The 22,721-nt window shown below is 37.6% G+C and overlaps 1 protein-coding gene and 1 non-coding gene across 2 annotated transcripts in view; one reads left to right on the forward strand and one right to left on the reverse strand.

Moving 5' to 3' along the window:
* Window positions 1-22,721, reverse strand: part of FAM133B (family with sequence similarity 133 member B) — a 28,036-nt gene that overhangs the window by 4,987 nt on the left and 328 nt on the right. The window contains exons 2-9 of the mRNA XM_061164891.1: window positions 13,418-13,515; window positions 11,262-11,340; window positions 10,321-10,395; window positions 10,152-10,184; window positions 9,690-9,752; window positions 9,117-9,209; window positions 7,985-8,035; window positions 2,700-2,792 (exon numbers count right to left, since the gene is read on the reverse strand). Of these exons, the coding sequence (XP_061020874.1) occupies window positions 2,700-2,792; window positions 7,985-8,035; window positions 9,117-9,209; window positions 9,690-9,752; window positions 10,152-10,184; window positions 10,321-10,395; window positions 11,262-11,340; window positions 13,418-13,515 (585 nt within the window). The remainder of the gene's footprint in view (window positions 1-2,699; window positions 2,793-7,984; window positions 8,036-9,116; window positions 9,210-9,689; window positions 9,753-10,151; window positions 10,185-10,320; window positions 10,396-11,261; window positions 11,341-13,417; window positions 13,516-22,721) is intronic.
* On the forward strand, window positions 7,274-7,381 carry LOC133073151 (U6 spliceosomal RNA). Its single transcript, XR_009696861.1, has one exon. It is a non-coding gene; the product is annotated as a U6 spliceosomal RNA (small nuclear RNA).

The raw sequence follows: 22,721 nt of genomic DNA on the forward strand, positions 1-22,721 counted from the left end.
GAGTATGTTAAGGGTGTATATTGTCATCCTATTTATTTAACTTATATGCAGAGTACATCATGCTTGAAATGCCAGGCTGGATGAATCACAAGCTGAAATCAATATTGCTGAGAGAAGTATCAATAACCTCATATGCAGATAACACCACCCTAATGGAAAAAGCAAAGAGGAACTAAAAAGCCTCTTGACGGTGAAAGAGGAGACTGAAAAAGCTGGCTTAATACTCATCATTCAAAAAACTAAGACCATGGCCTCCAGTCTCATTACTTCATGGCAAATACATGGGGAAAAATGGTGACTGCAACCACAAGATTAAAAGATGCTTGCCCCTCGGAAGGAAAGCAATGACAAACCTAGACAACATATTAAAAAGCAGAGACATTACTTTGCCAACAAGGTCCATATAATCAAAGCTATGGTTTTTCCAGTAGTCATATATACGGATGTGAGTTGGACCATAATGAAGGCTGAGTGTCAAATAATTGATGCTTTCAAACTGTGGTGCTGGAGAAGACTTTTGAGAGTTCCTTGGGCAGCAAGGAGATCAAACTAGTCAATCTGCAAGGAAATCAACCCTGAATATTCATTAAAGGACTGATGCTGAAGCTGAATTTGGCCACCTGATGTGAAGAGCTGACTCACTGGAAAAGATCCTGATGCTGGGGAAGATTGAGGGCAGGAGGAGAAGGGGATGACAGATGATGAAATGGCTGGATGGCATCATTAACTCAATGGACAAGAGTGTGAGCAAACTTCAGGAGATAGTGAAGGAAGCTTAGTGTGCTGCAGTCCATGGGGTCGCAGAGTCAGACATGACTGAGTGACTGAACAAGTTTATTAAAATATGAACACAAAGTATTTTGTACTGGGTTTTAACATACAGTTGGCCCTCCATATCCACGGGTTCAGCACTCATGGATTCAATCAACCACGGATCAAAAATATTTTGGGAAGGGGATTCCCTGGTGGCTCAGTGGTAAAGAATCTACTTGTAATACCAGAGATGCAGGTTCAGCCCCTGCATCTGGGAAGATCCCACATGCCGTGGATCAGCTGTGCCCATGTGCCACAACTATCGAGCTCATGCTCTAGGGCCCAGGAGCCGCAACTACCGAGCCCACATGCCACAACTACTGAAGCCCTCGCACCCTAGGGCCCATGCTCCACAGAAGCCATTGCAGTGAGCAGCTTGCGTGTAGCAACTAGAGAATAGCCCCTGCTCACTGCAACTAGAGAAAGGCCCACCCAGCAACCAAAATTCAGCATAGCCAGAAGTAAACAAATTTTTTTTTTTAATTTGGGGGAGAAAACGGCAGAAAGTTTCAAAAAGCAAAACTTGAACTGGCCACATGCTAGCAACTATTTATATAGCATTTACATTGTATTAGGTATTATATGTACTCTACAGATAACTTAAAAGTACATGGGAGGATGTACATAGATACACAAGTATTTACTATGCCATTTTGTGTAAGAGACAACACCTGCGGATTGTGATATCCACAGGGGTCCTGGAACCAACTCCCTGCAGACATGGAAGAATGACAGGATAGTAAATGTCCTATAAGAGCGATATCATGTAAATAGGGGGAAGACTATCTTTTGTTTCATTCGGAGCTTTACTGGGAATTGTCTACTATTTTTGAAAATGTCACCGATGACAATGCTATTGTATGGCTTTTTAAGGGCATAGGTCAATTTGCCTGCTATAGCCTGAATTTTGCTGCAGCTCAATATTTTATGTCTTCTAGTGTTATTATGCTCAAATACTTATATACCGAAATACAATTTTATAAAATTATATATTATTTTCTTCTATTCATTTTTATTTCTTTAGGGGATACTATCAATAATATAAAAATGTGCACAGGTAAGCTATATTACCTACAAATTTCATTAAAAGAATAGCGTGAAATATTGCTACATAAATATTACTATAAAATTGCTACAGGTTTTATTTTTCAAATGAGGAATTCAAGTCTAAGCAGAGGACTATATCAAAGATGATAACTTATAAACCAAAATGAACTAAGAATGGACTCTAATTCCAATAGAGTACAAAATCTAAGACATGGATATTATAGCTGGAAAGGATGGTCTAGATTACATAATCATAGTCCCTCATTTTATGGATAGGAAAACTGAGGTCCTATCAACATTTCTGCTTTACCTTATAACCTTTCTGCTTCCTAAAGAGCAGCTCAAAACCAAAACAAGGTGGGGAGGGAGGTGGGGGGGGATCAGGATGGGGAACACATGTAAATCCATGGCTGATTCATGTTAATGTATGGGAAAACCCACTACAATATTGTAAAGTAATTAGCTTCCAACTAATAAAAATAAATGGGGAAAAAAAAAAAAAAAAAAACCACCAAAACAAGGGAATGCTGGGTTTTAATGTGCTACATACTGTACAGTATTTTTCATATCATCAAAATGGTAGTAAAATTTAAAGAAAATATTAGGAGAGTAAAAATAAAAGTTCTCAGATAGGAAAGGTATGTGGGAATATAATTATCAAAATAAAAACTGTATTACTATCGTCTGTAAAAATACAGAATTTAATCTTAAATGGCATTTAACATGTTAGAAAAGTGAGTCAAAAACTTATGAAAAATTATTTTTTAATAATTCACATTCATTAAGTCAAATAACTAGGTATTTTAAAGTAAAGAAAATGGATTTAATTATATACTTACCTCCTCAGTATACTCTGATTCTGACTCTGACTCAGATGATAATGGTTTATCTTCTGGATACATCTTTCTTTTTTTGCTGAGCCCTTTAATGTCCTATGAAAAATAAATACATGTATGTTGACTCAGATATAATAGTATGCCAGAAGAATTTTATGTTTCTAAGTTCTACTTAAAAATTTTTCCTATTATCACAAAAACTACCTATTTTCATTTTAGAACTGTCTAAAATTGGTGACATTTATCAGGAATCAGTTTCTAATTTCAATAAAAGTTACTTTTATTAAGTAACTTGAAAAGAAATAACTATACATCCACTTAGATGTAATATCTTCTTTACTTTCTCTAATTAAACATGATAGAATCTTAAAGAGTTAATGAAAACACAGCGTAAGATTTGGGTCCTTTGCATTCTAACTCTTTTGTTTCTATCCAGGGTTGGATCAGACAGGCCTAGTGCTATAGAAAAGAATCTAAAAAGATTATTGCACTTTAATGCATTTAAAGTGTTAAATTCACATTAAAAAACAAAACAAAACAAAAAACCCCAAACTTAATCCCTAAGCATTTAATGATGAGAAAATGTACAACCTGGGGGGAGAAAAGGAGAGTAAGACTGGGAGAAGGGATAAGTACTCTGAAAACATCTGAAGCAAAAGCGACAAAACATGAAAATGTATTAAAGCTGCATTCTGGATATGCCAGTTGTCATTTTATATTTTCTATATACTTTATCTGTATGTATGAAGTAGTTCATAACAAAAACAAAACCACATAAAGGAAAAAATGTTCACCACCTATTTTACACAGAAAAAAATGACCATTTTTTAATAGCATGAACCCAATTTTGAAGAGGTAAACAAGGAAATAAACTAAAAGTGGTGGTACATGTTAGATTACAGGTGATTTGTTTCTGTGAACAGCTTTATTATTTTGGTAGAAAATAATTCATTATAAGAAGATGCACCCAAATACCACTACAGGGGTTTTGGGAAACATCTATGTGTGTATTTATGCCTTTACATAAATACCTGTTTATGTAACCCACTCTTTTCACCCAACAGTATCTTTCCATGCCAATTACACCATCATTTTTGGCCACTTTTGATATACATTGAAACTATGTATCATTGAAAGTATATCTCACAATTTACTTAACCCATCTCCTTCTGGAGAGCAGGCATATAGGTTTTTGCTATTAAAGTTGAAACAGAGTAAATGGTATGTGAGGGAAAAATCTTTATCTAACAATAAAGACTAAATAAAAAACCAAAGCAGCCTTCATCTAAATCATTGTCTCCCTCTCCCACAACCCTCAAAATTGTTTATTTCATTCATTCATCAATCACACGTCACCAAAAAGCCTCTTCATCAGATTCTTTCGTCACTCATAGCAATCTCAGATTATTAGAATATAGTTCATATTTTCTTTAAGAATTGCCTAAACATGTTTTTTGGGTTTCCCAGGTGGCACAGTGGTAAAGAATCTACCTTTAAAAGTGACAATACACTTGAAATAAATCCACAGAGTTTATATTAAAAAAAAAAAAAAAAAAAAGAATCTACCTTGCCAATGCAGGTGATACAAGAGATAGTTTTAATCCTTAGGTCGGGAAGATGCCCTGAAGTAGGAAATGGCAACCCACTCCAGTATTCTTGCCTGGAAAATGCCCCGGACAGAGGAGCCTGGCGGGCTGCCGTCCATGGGGTTGCAGAATCGGACACAACTAAGCACATACACACGTATTTTGCCTATTTTTATGCGTGTGAGGTATTCTCTTTCCCTTAATTAATGAAGAACAAGGTTTTTGTGTTACATATTCCTAGTAGTTTTTCTTAGTCTATTCATATATATTTAAACTTTGTCCATAGCTTAAATGTCTTTTTGCCATTCAGAATTTGAATTATATGGTCAAAAGTTCCCGAGTTTTGCGGCAACGGCCTTTCTCACTCTGATGTTATATTCACCCATGTCTTTCTCTAGCTACGTTTTCATACATTTCTGACTTATCTGGGAATTTATTTGGCCTTAAGGAGTGTTAAACTTTAAATTTTTCAAATGGTTAGTCACTTTTGCCCAAGAAATGCCACCTCTGACATGTATAAATTCCACAAATACTTACCAATTTTTACCTGGACTTTACAATGTTCCATTGTTTTTTCTATTCCTGTACCATACCACATTGCTTTAATCAAAGTATATGAAAAATGTTTCAACTTCTAGCAGAGCAAGTCACACCCAGAAATTTTACTAAATTTTCATGTGTTTCTGAATAGATGTGTATAGTTTTCTTTAAATTAGTCCTGCTCACTTCCTTAAGATTTTCCTATGTGTTTTTTGTAAATATTATAAATGAAATAGATTTTTCTATTATTATTTTCTACTTAGGTATTGCGCTGCCAAGCACTTTGGAACAATTTAAAATAAAAATGGAGCTAAAAATAATGATTGATATATATGACTGAAAATTAAAACATTATAAGATGATAATAGACATCCCAATTAAGATTAAGAGAAATCGTAGACTTTTCTTAAGAGATGTTAACTATGTGTCTGAAAGATTAGCAATCAAGGTATATAACTCTTACCAATTGGAAAGATTTAAATCAAATGGAAAAATGGGCCAAGACCCGAAGAGGCAATCCACAGAGAATGAAATCTGCATGGCTAATCAATGGAGGGGCTCAGAGATCTCCACACATTAAACTAGCAAAAAAGGAGGTCTCAACAGTGTGCTAAGTACGTACGAGGAACAGGGGCACTATCATATATTACTAGTGGGAGTGTAAATTAGAAAATAAGCACTTTGGCGAGCAAAATGCTGACATGTTAAATGTATCAATATGTTCCCCAGACCCAGAAATTATAGTCCCAGGTATACCTTAGAAAATCAATTAAAAGCTAAGGAAAAGGAGAAAAAGATAACAAATAGCCACGGCAGTACTGTTTGCACTACTCAAGAAAGAAAATGACCTAGATGTCTACAAACAAAAGAACAGAAATACAAATTGTGGTGCATTAAAATAATGGACTATTAGAAGCAGAAGAAACAAACTTCAGAGTATCAAGAAGGATAAATGTCAACAGCACAGTTGCATGAAAAAAAAATAAGTTTCAGAAGAAAACATAATGATACCATTTTTAAAATAAGTGTGAACACACACTTATCTAAAGGTGGATGGGAAGGATACACAGTAATTTCAAAAACAGCTGCCTACAGTGAAGGAGAGTGTGACAGAGACTTCTGCCAATAAAACAAGACATGACAAAATTAAACCATTTGCTAATTCTACTGGGTATGTATATGTGTTATTTATTATATATGTATATCTTACTCTATATTTTGTATATTTTGAAGTACTTCAAAATCATAGTGCAGATGTTTTATTAGTTATTTCATGTTTGTAAACTGTCAGTTCTCAGTTTTACATTGTTTTTAAACACATGAAAGTAACCACTTATTATTTTATAATGATTTTGAAAATCAGGAATTTCTGTTGAAATTATATCACACCCTATTGGAACTGAAAATAATCACACAGTTTCCTTCCTTTGACCAGTTAATATGGCAAGTTATATTGATAAATTTTATATCCTTGAATCCTTGGAATTAATGAAACCAACTTTGTCAATATGGTTTCTTTTTAGTGTATTTATTTGCAAAGTGAAAAAAAAAAAAAAAAAAGAAACCCCTTCTACATATATACCCAAGAGAAAACATGATAGACTAAGGGAAAGAAGCCAGTCACATAAGGTCATATACAGTATAACTGCTTTTATCTGGTACAGCCGGAACATATAAATCCACAGAGCCATAAAGCAGACTGGAGGCCAGCACAGGATGAGGAGAACAGAGAAGGAAGCTGAGTACTTAATGAGTATGGGTATTTTTAACGGAATTATGAAAAAGTCTTGAAACTAAAGAGCTGATCTGCTTAACAATGCCCAACACTGTACATAAACTAAGTATCACCAAATTATAATTTAAAGATGGTTCATAGCATATTATGTGAATTTCACCTCAATTTTTGTTGTTGTTCAGTCACCAAGTTGTGTCCGACTCTGCAACCCCATGAACTGCAGCACACCAGGCCTCCCTGTCCCTCGCCATCTCCCCGAATTTGCCCAACTTCATATCCATTGGAATGATATAAAAAGACTGGATAAACTTTGGTGACATTGGTATTTGGTTTTCTTTTATTAGTAATGCTTTCTTTAGGCTTTTATTTTTAATAATCAGAAAGACTGCACGTGTGCTCAGGTGCTAAGTTGTGCTTGACTCTCTGTGACCCCGTGGACTGTAGCCCACCAGGCTCCTCTGTCCACGGGGTTTCCCAGGCAAGAACACTGGAGTGGGTTGCCATTTCCTTTTCCAGGGAATCAGAAAGACTAAAAATCATGAATTAGAAACTTAGAGAGGCATAAATTTAGCATTAAGCATAGATAAGCTATAAATGAAGATAAAACATCTACTTACAGTAGAAAAAAGATTTTTCAAATTATCTATGGTATACTCAATTTGAAACAGAAATCCATGTTCTTTCATTAAAAGGACCTTCTGTAAAATGAGTGAGGAGTGCTCGCTTCGGCAGCACATATACTAAAAATTGGAACGAAACAGAGAAGATCAGCATGGCCCCTGCGCAAGGATGACATGCAAATTCGTGAAGCGTTCCATATTTTTAAAATAAAATAAAATAAAACAAAATGAGTGAGGAAACAAACGGAATGTTTAAAATCTTCCATTATTTCAATTTTGAGATAATATACTACATCTACACAAACTCTCTGCAGGAATACTCTTCTCATCTTTTACCTTCAATAACGAACCCAATAAGCAAAAGAAATTGCTTAAGTTAAAAAGGGAATGCTTTATTGTTGATTTCTTGAAGCAATTCTTAAAGGAAATGAAGTATCTTAAATTAAAACAATGTAGAGATTTCCCCGGTGGCTCAGTGGGAAGAATACACCTGTCAGTGCAAGGGACATGGGTTCAACCCCTGGCCTGGGAAGATTCCACATGCCACAGAGCAACTGAGCACACGTATTATAACTCCTGAGCCTGTTTGCCACAACTTCTGAAGCCCGCATGCCTCAGAGCCTGTAACAAGTGAGGCCACGGCAATGAGAAGTCCATGCACTGCAACAAAGAGTAGCTACCACTTGCTGCAACTAGAGAAAGTCCACACAAAGCAGTGAAGAGCCAGCGCAGTCAAAACTAAATGAGTAATATTAAAATATATATACACACACAAATATACAAAAGGCAACGTAAAATATAAATTACCTTTTCTTTCTCAGTTGCATCTTTTGACTTCTTTTTCTTTTTTAAACTATCCTAAACAAACACACACACATATATATTAATTTTAAATGTGAAAGATATAGCATTATACCACAATGAACAAAAATATCAAAAAGGTGATAATGATTGAAAGAAATCTTCTTCCAGGCAAGAATTTCTACTTTTGAATCCCTCTGAGCTAGCTATTAACCTCTCTCAGCCTTCCTTATCCATAAAATGGGATAAATATCTACTTCATAGAGTGCTGAGAGGACTGAGTTAAAAGTTAAGTGCTTAGAACTAGGCCTAATACATAGCAGGCGTTCAATAAACGTTAGCTATCAGGATCACTAAACTGGCTCTTCTGCTTTAAAAACAAAACTACCATCTACTGAGTGCTTCTAGATGCCGGGCATTTTATCAGAAGGAATCTCAGTAGGTCAAGCAGATATCCGCCATAAAACCACATAGTGGTTTTGTTCTCCTTGACCCCCAGGACAGTGCTTGTCAACTGTGAAATGCCACGTCAGAATCATAGAGACTATTTGTTAAAAATGTAGACTTCTGATCCTAATCAGCCTCACTAAATCAGACTGTGGAGATGGGGCCCAGGAATCTACATTTTTATTATAACCTGCATGTATTTCTTATGACCACTAATGTTTGAGAGTTAACTTACCTGATAATTCTGGATAGTACAGAACAGATGAGGTAGAGTACCATAAAAAGGATCAGATATCAAAAGACAGATTCAACTTCCAATTCTAATACTATTTGTATGAATTTAAGCAAGATGCTTTATATCTGCACTACAAATTCTTTATGAAGATGGGAAAAACAATGTCTGCCATGTTTATCATAAAGTTACCATGAAAATTTTGAGACACGGAGACCTATCTATATGTTAGAGCATTTAGAGAACAATTAAATGCCCTATGTACAATATTAAGTGCATCAATTAAGTGGCACAGAGCATCAAAGTACAAAAAACAGTGTCACATTTCAATGCTGAGAGCTATTTACTTACTATCGTAAGAACGAAAAGAAAATCTAAAAAAAAAAAAAAAAAAAAAAAGAAAAGAAAATCTAAGTAAATGTCTGCTATCCAAAACACTGCTCATTTAAACAATTTTACCTTGTTGTCTGATTCAGTTTCTGACATGGAATCTTCAGAAGATTTATGTGAACGACTCTTTTTTTTCTTTTTCCTTTTTCCTTGTCTTTTATCCTACATGAAACATAAATAATTTGCTTTGTTTCGTTGCATATATTTGTTGCATTTAATTGACATCAAAACTTTATCAATGAACAAAACTTAATGAAAATATCAGCTTGTAAATGTTTTATTTTAAAATTAATATTTAAAATATAACATACACACATCACTTTTTTTAAAATTAAAATTAAAAACGTTAAGTGATTTGAGTCACATGTAATTCTTAGCTAAAATGGATTTTCCGATTTTTAAATCCATTTCTTCTACTAATATTCTTAAATGAACAAGACAAATCTAGGAATCTAAAAAATACATTTACCAGTATTTAAGTATCTAGTTATTTATTCATGTCAGTGCTCTCAGAGACAATCAATCAAAACTTGGAAGTAAACATTTCCAACAGACACTTCATAACAGGTTTCCCCTTGTTATGAAAGGTATCAGAGAGGCCATTTCACGTATTTCACATTTCGTCACGGCAGCGAACATTACCTCGTCTTCAGAATCTGAAGAACTGCTGGAAGAATCAGAGCTTGATGAAGAAGAAGATGAATACTTGACCAAGCACAAAACAATTAAAGCTTGTGAGATGCAGGAACTTCTCTTTTATTAAGTCTCTCAAATACTTAATGAAATCAATCTAGTTTCTGAGAAACAGATGCTATATGACTTAAATATTAAATGTCAAATTTCACACCCCCCCAAAGTAACAAAGATGTGGCAACAGTAGTCAATTTTCCCTCTTTAATTGTAACGAAGGAGTCACAAGGTTATAAGGAGGTCAGCACCTTCCTTTTATTATCACTAACAGAAGAAAACCACCCATAACTACCAAAGGACCTCCAGACTCTGACTTATCTAGAGTTAGCATACAGTTTGTATCAATTACTCTTACTTTTTGTTTTGTAGGCTCTTGATTATAACATTTAGAAAAAATGGAAAACTTTTGCTCACCCTACCAGATTTCTTCTTTTCTTTTTTCTTTCTCTAAAAGCAAACAAATACAAGTACAAATCTAAATAAGGTAGTGTTTTCCAATGGACCTATTAACAGCAGTACACAGCATTACTATGTAAACCCAACTGTGAGAGTAAGAATAGCAATAAAATAAAAATGGCATTACCTGTCTTTTTTTGGATGAGCTCTCACTTCCACTTAACAATTTCTCCCTGTGTTTTTCTAGTTCTTTCTTCCAGTTCTGCAGAAAAATTATAAACACATCAGAGGTCGTCTCTCCCCTCCTAATATATCTAAATGTTGTTGTCCATTGTTGTTCAGTCACTAAGTTGTGTCCAACTCTCTGCGAGCCCATGAACTGTAGCACGCCAGGCTTCCCTGTCCTTTATTATCTCCCTGAGTTTGCGCAAACTCATGTCCGTTGAGTCAGTGATGCCATCCAACCATCTCATCCTGTCGCCCCCTTCTCCTTTTATACTGAAATGTGCAGACAACAACTACTTCCTTCCTTCCATCCTCTACTATCTTGCTCCCATCTCAGCCTCTAATTAGTCAAAAGATGCTGCAGGTTTAAGAATCCTTTTCCCTGTCACCAAAGGAGCCTCCAATGAGCTCCTTTCAAAGAGGATATTATGAGGTGGAAATTCCACACTGTATACTCAAAGGAGGAGTAGGTGTTATTACTAAGACTGAGAACTTTTTTAAGAAAGGTGGTTAAATTCTCTTTCCAGACAATAAAAGTTCAATTAATCTATACTGTGGCTGAAATACTACATGTAGATTTGCAATCACAACACGCAAACATCATCGTGGAAATCCCAGGGTAAGATGGAGGCATGGGGACCAGGGGAGAGAAGGGACGAACCTAACACTTAGAAAACGTAAGATGATTTAAATTACCGTAAGATGGTTTTTCTCTATTTATTTTTTAAAGAAGTCAAATACTTAAATACAAATCATATTCAATGTAACAAAGACACTTCTAAAATACAGAGTCCCCTTAAAGAGCTAGGCCCAAACTCTTGGCTTATTAAAAATTATGTCATTTTTTTTTTATTGTAAGAAAAAAGATTAGTGTCTTTTTCTATAAAGGCACAATTTACAAACCTCATTCATTTTTTCTTCAAATTCAGCCAATGCCTTGGAGCCTTTCTTTTTCTTTTCTAGTTGTTCTTTCAGTTCTTCCCTTAAAAAATAGAATGTACAATAAATTTTCAAGCAGTTCAAATTAGAGATGGATGCTGACAACAAAAATTTCATAGTTTTTTAATATCCTAATAAGCCTCCATTCCAGTTCCAGTGTTGCTACATTTAAAATTTCTTTGCTCATGTCCTTGTAAATTAATTATCATAATAAATCCTATCAGATAACATAATCATTCCTCTCCAGAACATGGGTTTATAAGAACTAATATTTTATAAAAATTTATATTTATATATATATTTAAATTTATATAAGTTTATATACACTAATATTTAAACACCAAACATTTGAGTACTTCCATACAGTAGGTAAAGGCTTCCTAGGTGGCTCAGTGGTAAAGAATCTGCCTGTCAATACAGGAGTCACAGGTTCAATCCCTGGGCTGGGAAGATCCCCTGGAGGAAATGGCAACCCACTCCAGTATTCTTGCATGGAGACTCCCATGGACAGAGGAGCCTGGTGGGCTATGGTCCATGTTGGAAATGACTTAGCAAGTGAGCACACAGGCACAGAACAGGTACTGTTTTAAATACATCTTCCTTTAATCCTCACAACAATCCTCTGAGAAAAGGTAGCATTATTACTCCCATTATATAGGAGAGAAAGAGGCTGTAGCTTAGGGAAGGTCACAAAGCCAGTAGCTGCAGTGTCAGGGTGAGTTAAGGCCTGTATGACTGAACTACCACAGTCTACTACTAAATCACCCACTTTATAATGCACCTGCTTACAAGAAAGAGTGGCCCCGGCTGGTATCTGGGAACTTAGATTTTGGCACCGTCCCCTGATAAGAGTGCTCACCATGCCTATCTATACACATACAACAGTTTATATGAACATCTGCATTCCTTCTGGAAGTCTGAAATTTTGGCAGCTGATAGGCAGAGGCTGATCAATCAGCAATAAAAAAGCTGGACATACTGAATCACACTAGTTGGCCACATCTCACACATGTTATCACAACTCACTGCTGAGGGAATTAAAGGCAGCATCCTGTATGACTCCACAGAAGCAGTCCTAGAAGTTGACCCCCAATCTCCCCTGGACTTCTCCCCATGTGCCTTTCTCCTCTGTTGACTGTGCCTGGTATCCTTCCACTATAATAAACCTTGCCCATGAGTAGAACTATCTGTGAATCTTTCTAGCAATTACCCAACATGAGGGCTGCCTTGGGGATGTCTGACCACATGTATAATTCACTAGCTTAGGCACTTTGCCTTTCCCTTCTCAAAAAAAAAAAAAAAAAAGAAAGAAAAAGAAAAAAGTATTCATCCCTTCTCCCCAATCTTAAAGATAAAACACACTTTGTTTTGCAATAATTTATTCTCCTGTATGCTGAAACAATAAACAATGGCACTGATGAAGGGGCAGACACAGCTTACTTCGTATTTAACTCAAAGGAAGGATTCCTTGTTGTGTGTAAGCACAAGTTTCAACTATAGCTGCCCAGCTCTTGGGGGCCCTTAGAAGGAATAAAAAGCTAACATCTCTAAATCTTCTCTTATGTCACTTTAGGAGTATGGGTATTTAATAATAAGACATACTGAAAAATAATAATGTTAGAGCTATGATGCTTTATTTACAAAAGATCGGAGCCACTCAACAAGGGCAAAACAAAACAAACTTTAACACACAACTCAGACAATGGGAAATCCTAACATACTGTAAAGCCAGCAGATAAAACCAGAAATAAGGCCTAACATTTTCTTTCTCAACACTTAGTTACACCTCAAAGAAAGGTTAAATTATTCAAACCTACCACTTTAAATAGCCTGGAATACTGCAAGGTTAAGGTCTCTTTTAGGAGACAGAGATGTGTTTGGTATGAAACATTCTCTGGCAGTGCTTCAGCTTAGCTATACTAGGTGGTGGGTTCCTAAATGCTTGCTTTATAGTCATGCGTGTGTTTTATACGTTCAAAAGTAAGCACATATTAAATACTACTTCAAATAATGATGTTATCTAGCAACTGCTTGGCAATCAGTAGAAGTTGTAAAATGACCTTTAAAACATTTATGAAAACCTTATATATATTTATATAGGTAAATTGTTTCACAAATACCAGGTAGGCCTTGGTCGATTCAAATAATCTTGGATCGTTGGACCTGAAGACTGGATTGGACCCCTTGATCTGGCCATTGCTATTGGGTTCATATAGGCCTTGAGGAAAAAAACAAAAATTAACTCCATTAAAATAATCATTTTCTTACTCATAAAGCAATCTTTACTATAAACGCATACTAGGTCAAACTATGCCAAAGAACTTGAGTTCAAGCTCCCACAAAGTTGTACTCATTTCACATGCTAGCAAAATAATGCTCAAAATCCGTCAAGCTAGGTGTCAACAGTAGAACCGAGAACTTCCAGATGTACAAGCTGGATTTAGAAAAAGCACAGGAATAGAACATCAAATTGCCAACATCCGCTGGATCACAGAAAAAACTAGAGAGTTCCAGAAAAACATCTACTTCTGCTTCATTGACTATGCTAAAGCCCTTGACTGTGTAGATCAAGTCAAAGTGTAGATTCCACAAACTGTGGAAAATTCTGAAAGAGATGGGAATACCAGACCATCTTACCTGCCTCCTGTGAAACCTGTATGCAGGTCAAAAAATAAAGGTTAGAACTGGACATGGAACAACCACTGGTTCAAAACTGGGAAAGGAGAACGTCAAGGCTGCATACTGTCACCCTGCTTATTTAACTTACATGCAGAGGACATCATACGAAGTGCTGGGCTGGATGAATCACAAGCTGGAATCAAGGCTGCCAGGAGAAATATCAACAAGCTCAGATATACAGATGACATCACCCTTATGGCAGAAAGTGAAGAGGAACTAAAGAGCCTCTTGATGAAGGTGAAAGAGAGAGAAAAAGCTGTCTTAAAACTCAACAATCAAAAAATGAAGATCATAGCATCTGGTCCCATCACTTGACGGCAAATGGATGGGGGAAATATGGAAACAGTGTCAGATTTCATTTTCTTGGGCTTCAAAATCAATGTGGATGGTGACTGCAGCCATGAAATTAAAAGACACTTTCTCCTTTGAAAAACAGCTATGAGCAGCCTAGACAGTGTATTAAAAGCAGAGATATCACTTTGTCAACAAAGGTCCATCTAGTTAAAGCTATGGTTTTTCCAGTAGTCACGTATGGATGTGAGAGTTGGACTATAAAGAAAGCTGAGCACCGAAGAACTGATGCTTTTGAACTGTTGTGTTGGAGAAGACTCTTCAGACTCCCTTGGATAGCATGGAGATCAAACCAGTCAATCCTAAAGGAAATCAACCCTGAATATTCATTGGAAGGGCTAGTGCTGAAGCTGAAGCTCCAATATTTTGGCCACCTGATGTGAAGAGCTGACTCATTAGAAAAGACCCTGATTCTGGGAAAGACTGAGGGCAAGAGGAGAAGGGGGCTACAGCGGATGAGATGGCTGGATGGCATCACCGACTCAACGGACCTGAGTCTGAGCAAACCAGGGAGACAGTGGAGGACGGGGAGGCCTGGCGCGCTGCGGTGCATGGGCCTGCAGGGCGCTGGACTCACTTAGCAACTGAACCATTAGGCCGCAGAAGTTTGGGAGGTAAGTAATACCACCATTTCAGAGAAAATGTATCTTCACCAGAAATTTGATGAAAATAACATTGATAACTCTTCTCTTACTCTGAGGTGGCTTTGTAGTACTTTCTCCAAAAGCCCAACAAAGCTCTAAGGCTAGGAATACTATGGTAAATGAAGAAACTAGGTTTCAAAGATGGAAGACCTAACACGAAATTCATTGTTTATTCTACTTTATCTTTTATCTCAGGAAATACTGTGCCATCCTGATAGCAATTTTATACACAGATTGTTAACTATCAAAAATTAAATTATGCAAGGCAACCAAAGAAAAAATAAACAAGTTCAGCAAAATTAAAAACATTTGTGCATCAAAGAATACTATCAAGAGACTAAGCCACAGAATGGAAGAAAATAAAGTCCTACAACTCAACAACAAAAAACCCCCAAACCCCATTCAAAAATATGCAAAGGACTTAAGACATTTCTTTAAAGAAGATATACAAATGTCCAACATGCACATGAAAAGATGTTCGCTGTTACTTGTCATTGTTGTCAAAGCTCTGAAACCCCAAGGACTGTAGCATGCCCAGCTCCTCTGTCTTCCCTTATCTCCTGGAATTTCTAGTCATGAGGGAAGTGCAAATCAAAACAATGAGACACCAGATGAATGGCTACTATGAAAAACAGAAAATAAAAAGTGTTGTCAAGGATGTGAAGAAATTGGAACCGTTAAGCACTGCAGGTGAGAATAAAAAATGGTGCGGCTATTTTGGAAAAGTTTGACGATTCCTCAGAAAGTTAAACATAGAATTGCCATATGATTCAGCAACTCCACTTCTAAGTAGGATCGAAGAATGGAAAGGAGGGGCTCAAACAGATACATGTATACCCACGTTCACAGCAGCGTTATTCACAATAGCCAAAAGGTGGAAACAATCCACACATCCACCTATGGATGAATGGATAAACAAAATGTACTATACATTGGGTTGGTCAAAAAGTTTGTTTGGGTTTTTCCGTACCATCTTAAGGGAAAATCCAGATGAGCACTTTGGCCAATTCAGTACATAGAATGGAATATTATTCAGCCTCAGAAAAGAGTGAAATTCTGATACATGCTACAACACAGATGAACCTTGGAAGCACACTAAGTGAAATAAAGCAGACATCAAAGGACAACTATTGTATGATTCAACTTATTTGGGGTACCTAGAATAAGTGAACTCAGACAAAAAAAACGAGTTTACCAGGGGCTGAGAGTGGTGTAATGGGTACAAAGCTTCTTGTTTGAGATAATGAAAAACTTCTGGAAATGGATAGCGGTGATAACTGTATAACACCGTCAATGTATCTAATGCACTATACACTTAAAAATGGTTAAAATTATGAACTTTATATTATATATATTTCTGTACAATAAAACCCCACAAAACTATATTATTATGCTCTGTAAACTACACTTACTAGAGCAGAAATACATATTTTTATACACTTTGCCCAAAAACATACTGAGACAAAATAAAGCAGAATATTCGTTAATGACAGTGTCTAGAAGACAATGTTTTATTAGAATTCACTTTAGAACAGATACAAAACCCCATCTTTAATTCAGCCTCAACTTCTTGATCCTATGATTAAGTTTTCCAATTTAATTCAAGTCAACAAACATTTATTAAAAACTCTTCCACTTTTTATTTTATCACAAATAACGCTTTTAATTACTTAACTTCTTACAGTACTCATAACAGAAACTGACAAATCCGTGTTGTTGTTGTTGAGTTGCTAAGTCACGTCTGACTCTTTTACAACCCCGTGGGCTGTAGCCTGCCAGGCTCTTCTGTCCATGGGATTCCCCAGGCAAGAACACTGGGGTGGGTTGCCATTTCCTTCTCCATCTTCTACTCTTTAAATAAAAAGAACTTTGGTTGGAAACGACTATCACAAAGATTGATTTTGAGGCCTGAAATTTAGTACTTAACATTCCAAAAAATAAAACATAAAAAGGTACTTTCATCTATTGCATTTTACTTAAAACCTTTAAAAATGACAAAATTTTCCACCTTCATAACAAATTTAAGTTATATACATCTCGATTTCTCTGGCAGAGTAAACAATACACAACCACTATAAACAACACATTTCGAGAATTATTTCCATTCAATTGGATACTGCCTAATTACCTGAGATGAAAACGGTTAAACCTTTAATATAATTTTCTTACAGCTAGAGTTCCTAAGGTCAGAGACATTTACAGGATGGAGGCTACACGTGGCTGTCAATGCAATGTTGAAGATCGAGGCATAAAAGTCATATTTTTAATATCAAATGTTATACCCTCAAATATTTCATTCAACTGTCTCTACTGAGATTTTTAATCAGTTTATGTGGAAATGACAACCAACAAAGGCCACAACAGAGCAGTTGTTGGCCCACCCAATGACACTGACCATCTTAACGATCAAAAATATAATGTACAAACTGAGATCATCACTTTTAAACCAGTATAGTATCCATCACCTTCTTACTTCTTAGGTATCATGTCATAATTTTAGCAGTACTTAATGGTAAACTGTTTTAAGCTTGAAACTGTAAAAACTTTATTTTCAAAGTTATAAATATATACACGGATGTTAAAACTATATCACCAGAAGAGGAAATATTGAAAATGCCCAAATAGCCATCAATCTGAGAGTCATCAAATACACTATACTCCCCAAATGAAATACTAGGTTGGTACAAATATAACGGCGGTTTTTGCATTGTTGAAATTTGCCGTTTGACACTGGAATACATTCATAATAAATGTGGTCATAATTAATACACATTTCTCACTTTATGGTTTTTGGTTAATGACTTATTACTTGTTTATTTTATATTTACTTTGGACTATGGAAATGATGTTAGACAAAAAGCAAACTTGAGTGGATTTTCCTATTAAGAGTTCAAAATGTGCCGTAAAGCAGTGGAGACAACTCCCAATATCAACAAGACATTTGGCCCAAGAACTGCTGTTGCAATGTACAGAGCAGAGGTAGTTCAAGAAGTGTTGCAGAGGGAAAAAAGATGAGCCTTGAAGATGAGGAGCACAGCGGCCAGTCATCTCAAGTTTACAATGACCATCTGAGAGCAATCATCGAGGTTGACCCTCTTACAATTACATGAGAAGTTGCCTAAGAACTCAACAGCAACCATTCTATAGCTGTTTGGCATTTGAAGTAAATTGAAAACATTAAAAAGCTCGGTAAGTCAGTACCTCATGCTGCTGCTATTGCTAAGTCACTTCAGTCGTCTCCGACTCTGTGAGACCCCATAGACGGCAGCCCAACAGGCTCCCCCATCCCTGGGATTCTCCAGGCAAGAACACTGGAGTGGGTTGCCATTTCCTTCTCCAGTGCATGAAAGGGAAAAGTGAAAGTGAAGTCACTCAGTCGTGTCGGACTCTTCTCGACCGCATGGACTGCAGCCTACCAGGCTCTTCAGTCCATGGGATTTTCCAGGCAAGAGAACTGGAGTGGAGTGCCATCGCCTTCTCCTAGTACCTCATGAGCTGCCCACAAATCAAAACACCTGTCAATCTGAAGTGTCGCTTTCTCTTGTTCTATGCAACAATGAACCATTTCTCAGTTAGACTGTGCTGTGCCAAGAAAAGTGGGTCTTAGTTATGGGCTCTCTAGTCGTGGTGCGCAGGCTCAGCTGCCCCATGGCGTGTGGGATCCTAGTTCCCTGACCAGGGGTCAAACCCACATCCCCGGTACTAGAAGGCAGACTCCCAACCATTGGGTCACCAGGGAAGTCGCAAGAAAACATTTTTTAATATTACAGTACATTACCTGGAAGGGTACAGTAGTAACAGCTATATATATATAACCACTGCCTTTGTGCTTGCTTCCGGACATTCAGGACTTGACATAAACACACCGTACTACTGTGTTCTACTGCACAGTACACAAAAGCACAACTACTTGAAGAGGACGCACACACATGACAATATACGCCAGACAGGTGAACTAACTTACGTGACTACACATGCGAGAGCATGTTTGCATCTTTGAAAGTTTGCAACTTGAAGGTTCGTATGCAGAGGACTTAGTATAGCGGCAATTTTTCACTGTAGTTTTAAATAATCTAAAGACACATTTACTATGTTTTACAGCCTTAAAATTTTCTAGCAAGTATCTTAAAAACTCACTAATGAGTTTTAATGTCTACTGTGAAACTGCATCCTCAAAGTACGTATCATCCTATCTTACTGCTTACTTTTCAGAGGAATATAAAATAGTACATTCATATGCTAGGAGTCCACGTTAATCATGGACAAGTTATGGCACAATTCCATGAGCTATTACTGAGTATGTAATAAGGCTTAACTTTCAAGCTTTTGATAAACACTATGCCCAGTCTAAGTACACTCTAAATAGCTCCATTATTTATTTCAATTGCAATGGTAATACTTATGAAGTGCATCTTAAAAACTCCTCGCAAAACACCTGATCATGAGTCTGTGCTCATAATCATTAAGCAACAGTGCTCCTCTTTATGATGCACAATAAAAAGGTTTTAAAAACCAAAAAAGTAACCATTTCACAAAGGTAAAGCTCTTTCACTTACTATGCATAAGTGTGAAAAATAATGCTTCTAACATTAGTGCGTTTTACATAGTTTATATAATGGATGAGCATAAATCAAAATAAATTGTGCAATTTCTTAAAATGTCTATGACTTAATCATTTTAAATACTGTGACCTTTAAAATCAAACACCCATACTTATATGTAACTAGAATTGTCTGTGGCTCCAAACTGCTCCATGAGCTTGGGTAACAGAAAATGGGTTTGGTTTTTGGAAGTCAGGATGGCAAAATGGGCTCAAGGGAATATGAAAGTGGGCAGCTAGGAAAAGAGCAACTGCAGTCAAGTTGTTGAGGACAAAATGTGCAGAACTTCATTTGTTACTTTGATTATTTATTTTTATCTAGAGGATACATCTGTTTTAGTAAAAACAGAAAAGAACATGAAAGAAACTTCTGGAAAATAAGGGGCACAAAGGGTGGCCAGTGGCTCAGACAGTATAAAGAATCTTTTGTGATGTGGGAGACCCAGGTTCGATCCTGGGTCAGGAAGATCCTTTGGAGAAGGGAATGGCTACCCACTCCAGTGTTGTTGCTTGGAGAATTCCACTGACAAAGGAGCCTGGTGGGCTACACGGGGTTGCAAAGAGTCGGACACGACTAAGCAACTAACACCTTCATGCTTTACAAATCTCAAGGATTAAAATATTTAGTGGGGGAAAAAAAAGTTGCTTAAGAATGCACAATATCAAAATAAATAAATAAGAACGTACAACATTAAAAGGGAACTCTAATCTTCCAACCCAGGGATCGAACCTAAACTAAGGACTTCAGATGAAAATGATGCGCCAATATATGCTCATTACCCGTAACAAACATACTGCTCAGGTGTGGGAGTTGAAGATAGGGGAGGCAGCGCATGTCTATGAGCAGGGAGCATATGGGAACTCTCTGTACTTTCTGCCCAATTTTGCCTTGAGACCGAAACAGCTCCAAAAAGTAAAGCCTATTTTAAAAAAAAACTTCAACCTGAAATTTATGGCTTTTTAGAAAGCAATTCTGTCATCTCTAAAACCATGATTTTTATCATCAATGTAAAAAGAAAAAAATGCCATTATTTTCAGATGCAAATGTTCATTTTATTTAAAGTCAAAAGTTATGATGTACTGAACTAAGTCACCAGATGACCCACAGTGTTTTTTTGGGGAGTCCCAGTTTTAATAGTTCCGGGGGCTTCCCTGGTGGCTCAGAGGGTAAAGAATCTGCCTGCAATGCTGGAGATCTGGGTTCGATCCCTGGGTTGGAAGATCCCCTGGAGAAGAGAATGGCTATCCACTCCAGTATTCTTGCCTGGCAAATTCCATGGACAGAGGAGCCTGGCGGGCTACAGTCCATGGGGTTGCAAAGAAGTCGGACACGACTGAGCGACCAACACTTTAATAGTTTCACCTCCTCCATTGCAGCGAGGAGGCTGAATTGGGTAACCTGTGTCTTCTATGTCTTAATTTCCTGTTTTCCTTTCTATAACCTTTCAAGCGCATACAAAATGTTACTGGAACTACCTATGCCGAGACAACATACCAAGGAATCAGCAGAGCCCAGAGTCGTCAAAATGCTCTAGTAAATGAAACTAACTTGAAAATTTCGTTTTTCAAATGCTTTAAAAGAATGTCTAAACTAACACCTTTTGCCAGTAAAACAAAACATCTTAGGCCTTTGCATGAAAACTGTACCCAAGGTCCAGTGATTTCTAAACATTTAAGGCCTAAGGTCATTAAACAGCCAAAACACTCAATACCTTAAGCCTAAGGAAGCTCCATGAGAACACCATTTCAACTCTATGAGAATCAATACCATAAGGTCTGACCTACAGAAAGGAAGGCAGGAGAAAAGAACATTCCTCAACCTTGTAATCAAACTTCACCACTGTGGTTCCTAAACATCTTTGATTACAAAGACTATATAAAACTAAGATAAGAGTTTTGAACATATGAAGTATTTCAGAGAAGTAAATCTCTTTGAGCACCTCTCCTTCCCCCAAACAGCAAAGGAAATTAATCGCTTAATTTTTAAAAAGCTAGTTTATTAAATTTAGTACATTAACTTCGACAGCATTTTAAAAATTTTGCTGCACGTTGGTTTAAAGCTCTATCATGGCCAAGCCTAGCAACTGTAACCTAAGCTTATCGCAAATTCCTTATGTTTATGGCCCATCCAATCTGATTCAGAACCTGGGCTTTCCAAACCAAGCTAGTGGACACCTAGAATGCCTTCCTCCCATCTCCGTCTGTGAAAACGGAGAACTTCGAGTTTTCATCAGCCATTTCTTAACATTCTGCTATTAGTTACTTCTGTGTCTCTTTCATCTCATTTACAGAGTAACAACTTGCAGACCAAACATTCGCCCGCCCATCTTGCCTTGTGCGGTCTCAACTATTCTACAAAGTTATGGGCTGCACTGATCCCACTTTACAGATGAAAACAGCGACGTATCCTAGGTCATCCAACTCCGGAGAGCCCCAAACCGACATTCCAGCCTGGGTCTGAGTCCAGAGTCAACCAACAAGCCATTTATTCCTTCTCGGGGCCTAGTAAGTGCTCCGTGGGCTTCCCAGGTGCCTGAAACGGTAAAGAAACTGCCTGCAACGCAGGAGACCCGGGTTCGATTCCTGCGTTGGGAAGATCCCCTGGAAGAGGGAATTGCAACCCACTCCAGTATTCTTGCCTGGAAAATCCCATGGACAGAAGAGCCTGGCGGGCTACAGTCCACGGGGTCACAAAAGAGTCGGACACGACAGAGCGACGTACACACACACACACCTACGTAGTGCTGGGCTCTGGAGCCGCATCAAAGCATTTGGCTTTGATCCTGGTTCTCAAACCAGGGAGCCCGCTTGCCTCTAGAACTGGGCGCCCTGCAGGCCCCCCGGGTGTAGGGACAGCGTCCAAGACCTCCTCGCCTCGGGGCCACCCGAGTGCGCGAGAGGGGCGCAGAGATGGGGCGGGCGATACCGGTCGGGGTGGCGGGGGCGAGTTCCGGCGCCTTCCCGGGCCTCAGACTTCGGACTTGTTTACAGGAGGGGTCAGAGGACCCTCGGCGGCTCTATAAAGTGGGCACTGCTGGCCCGAATGCGAGAGAGAAGGATGCCAGAGAGCACTGCCACAGGGTGCGGCAGGGCTGACCGGATGTAAAGAAAAGGGGGGCCTGAGAGACAAGGGAAAGGAGTGGGGGGCCC

This window comes from Dama dama, chromosome 18 (genome assembly GCF_033118175.1).
Source record: "Dama dama isolate Ldn47 chromosome 18, ASM3311817v1, whole genome shotgun sequence".
NCBI lineage: Eukaryota > Metazoa > Chordata > Mammalia > Artiodactyla > Cervidae > Dama > Dama dama.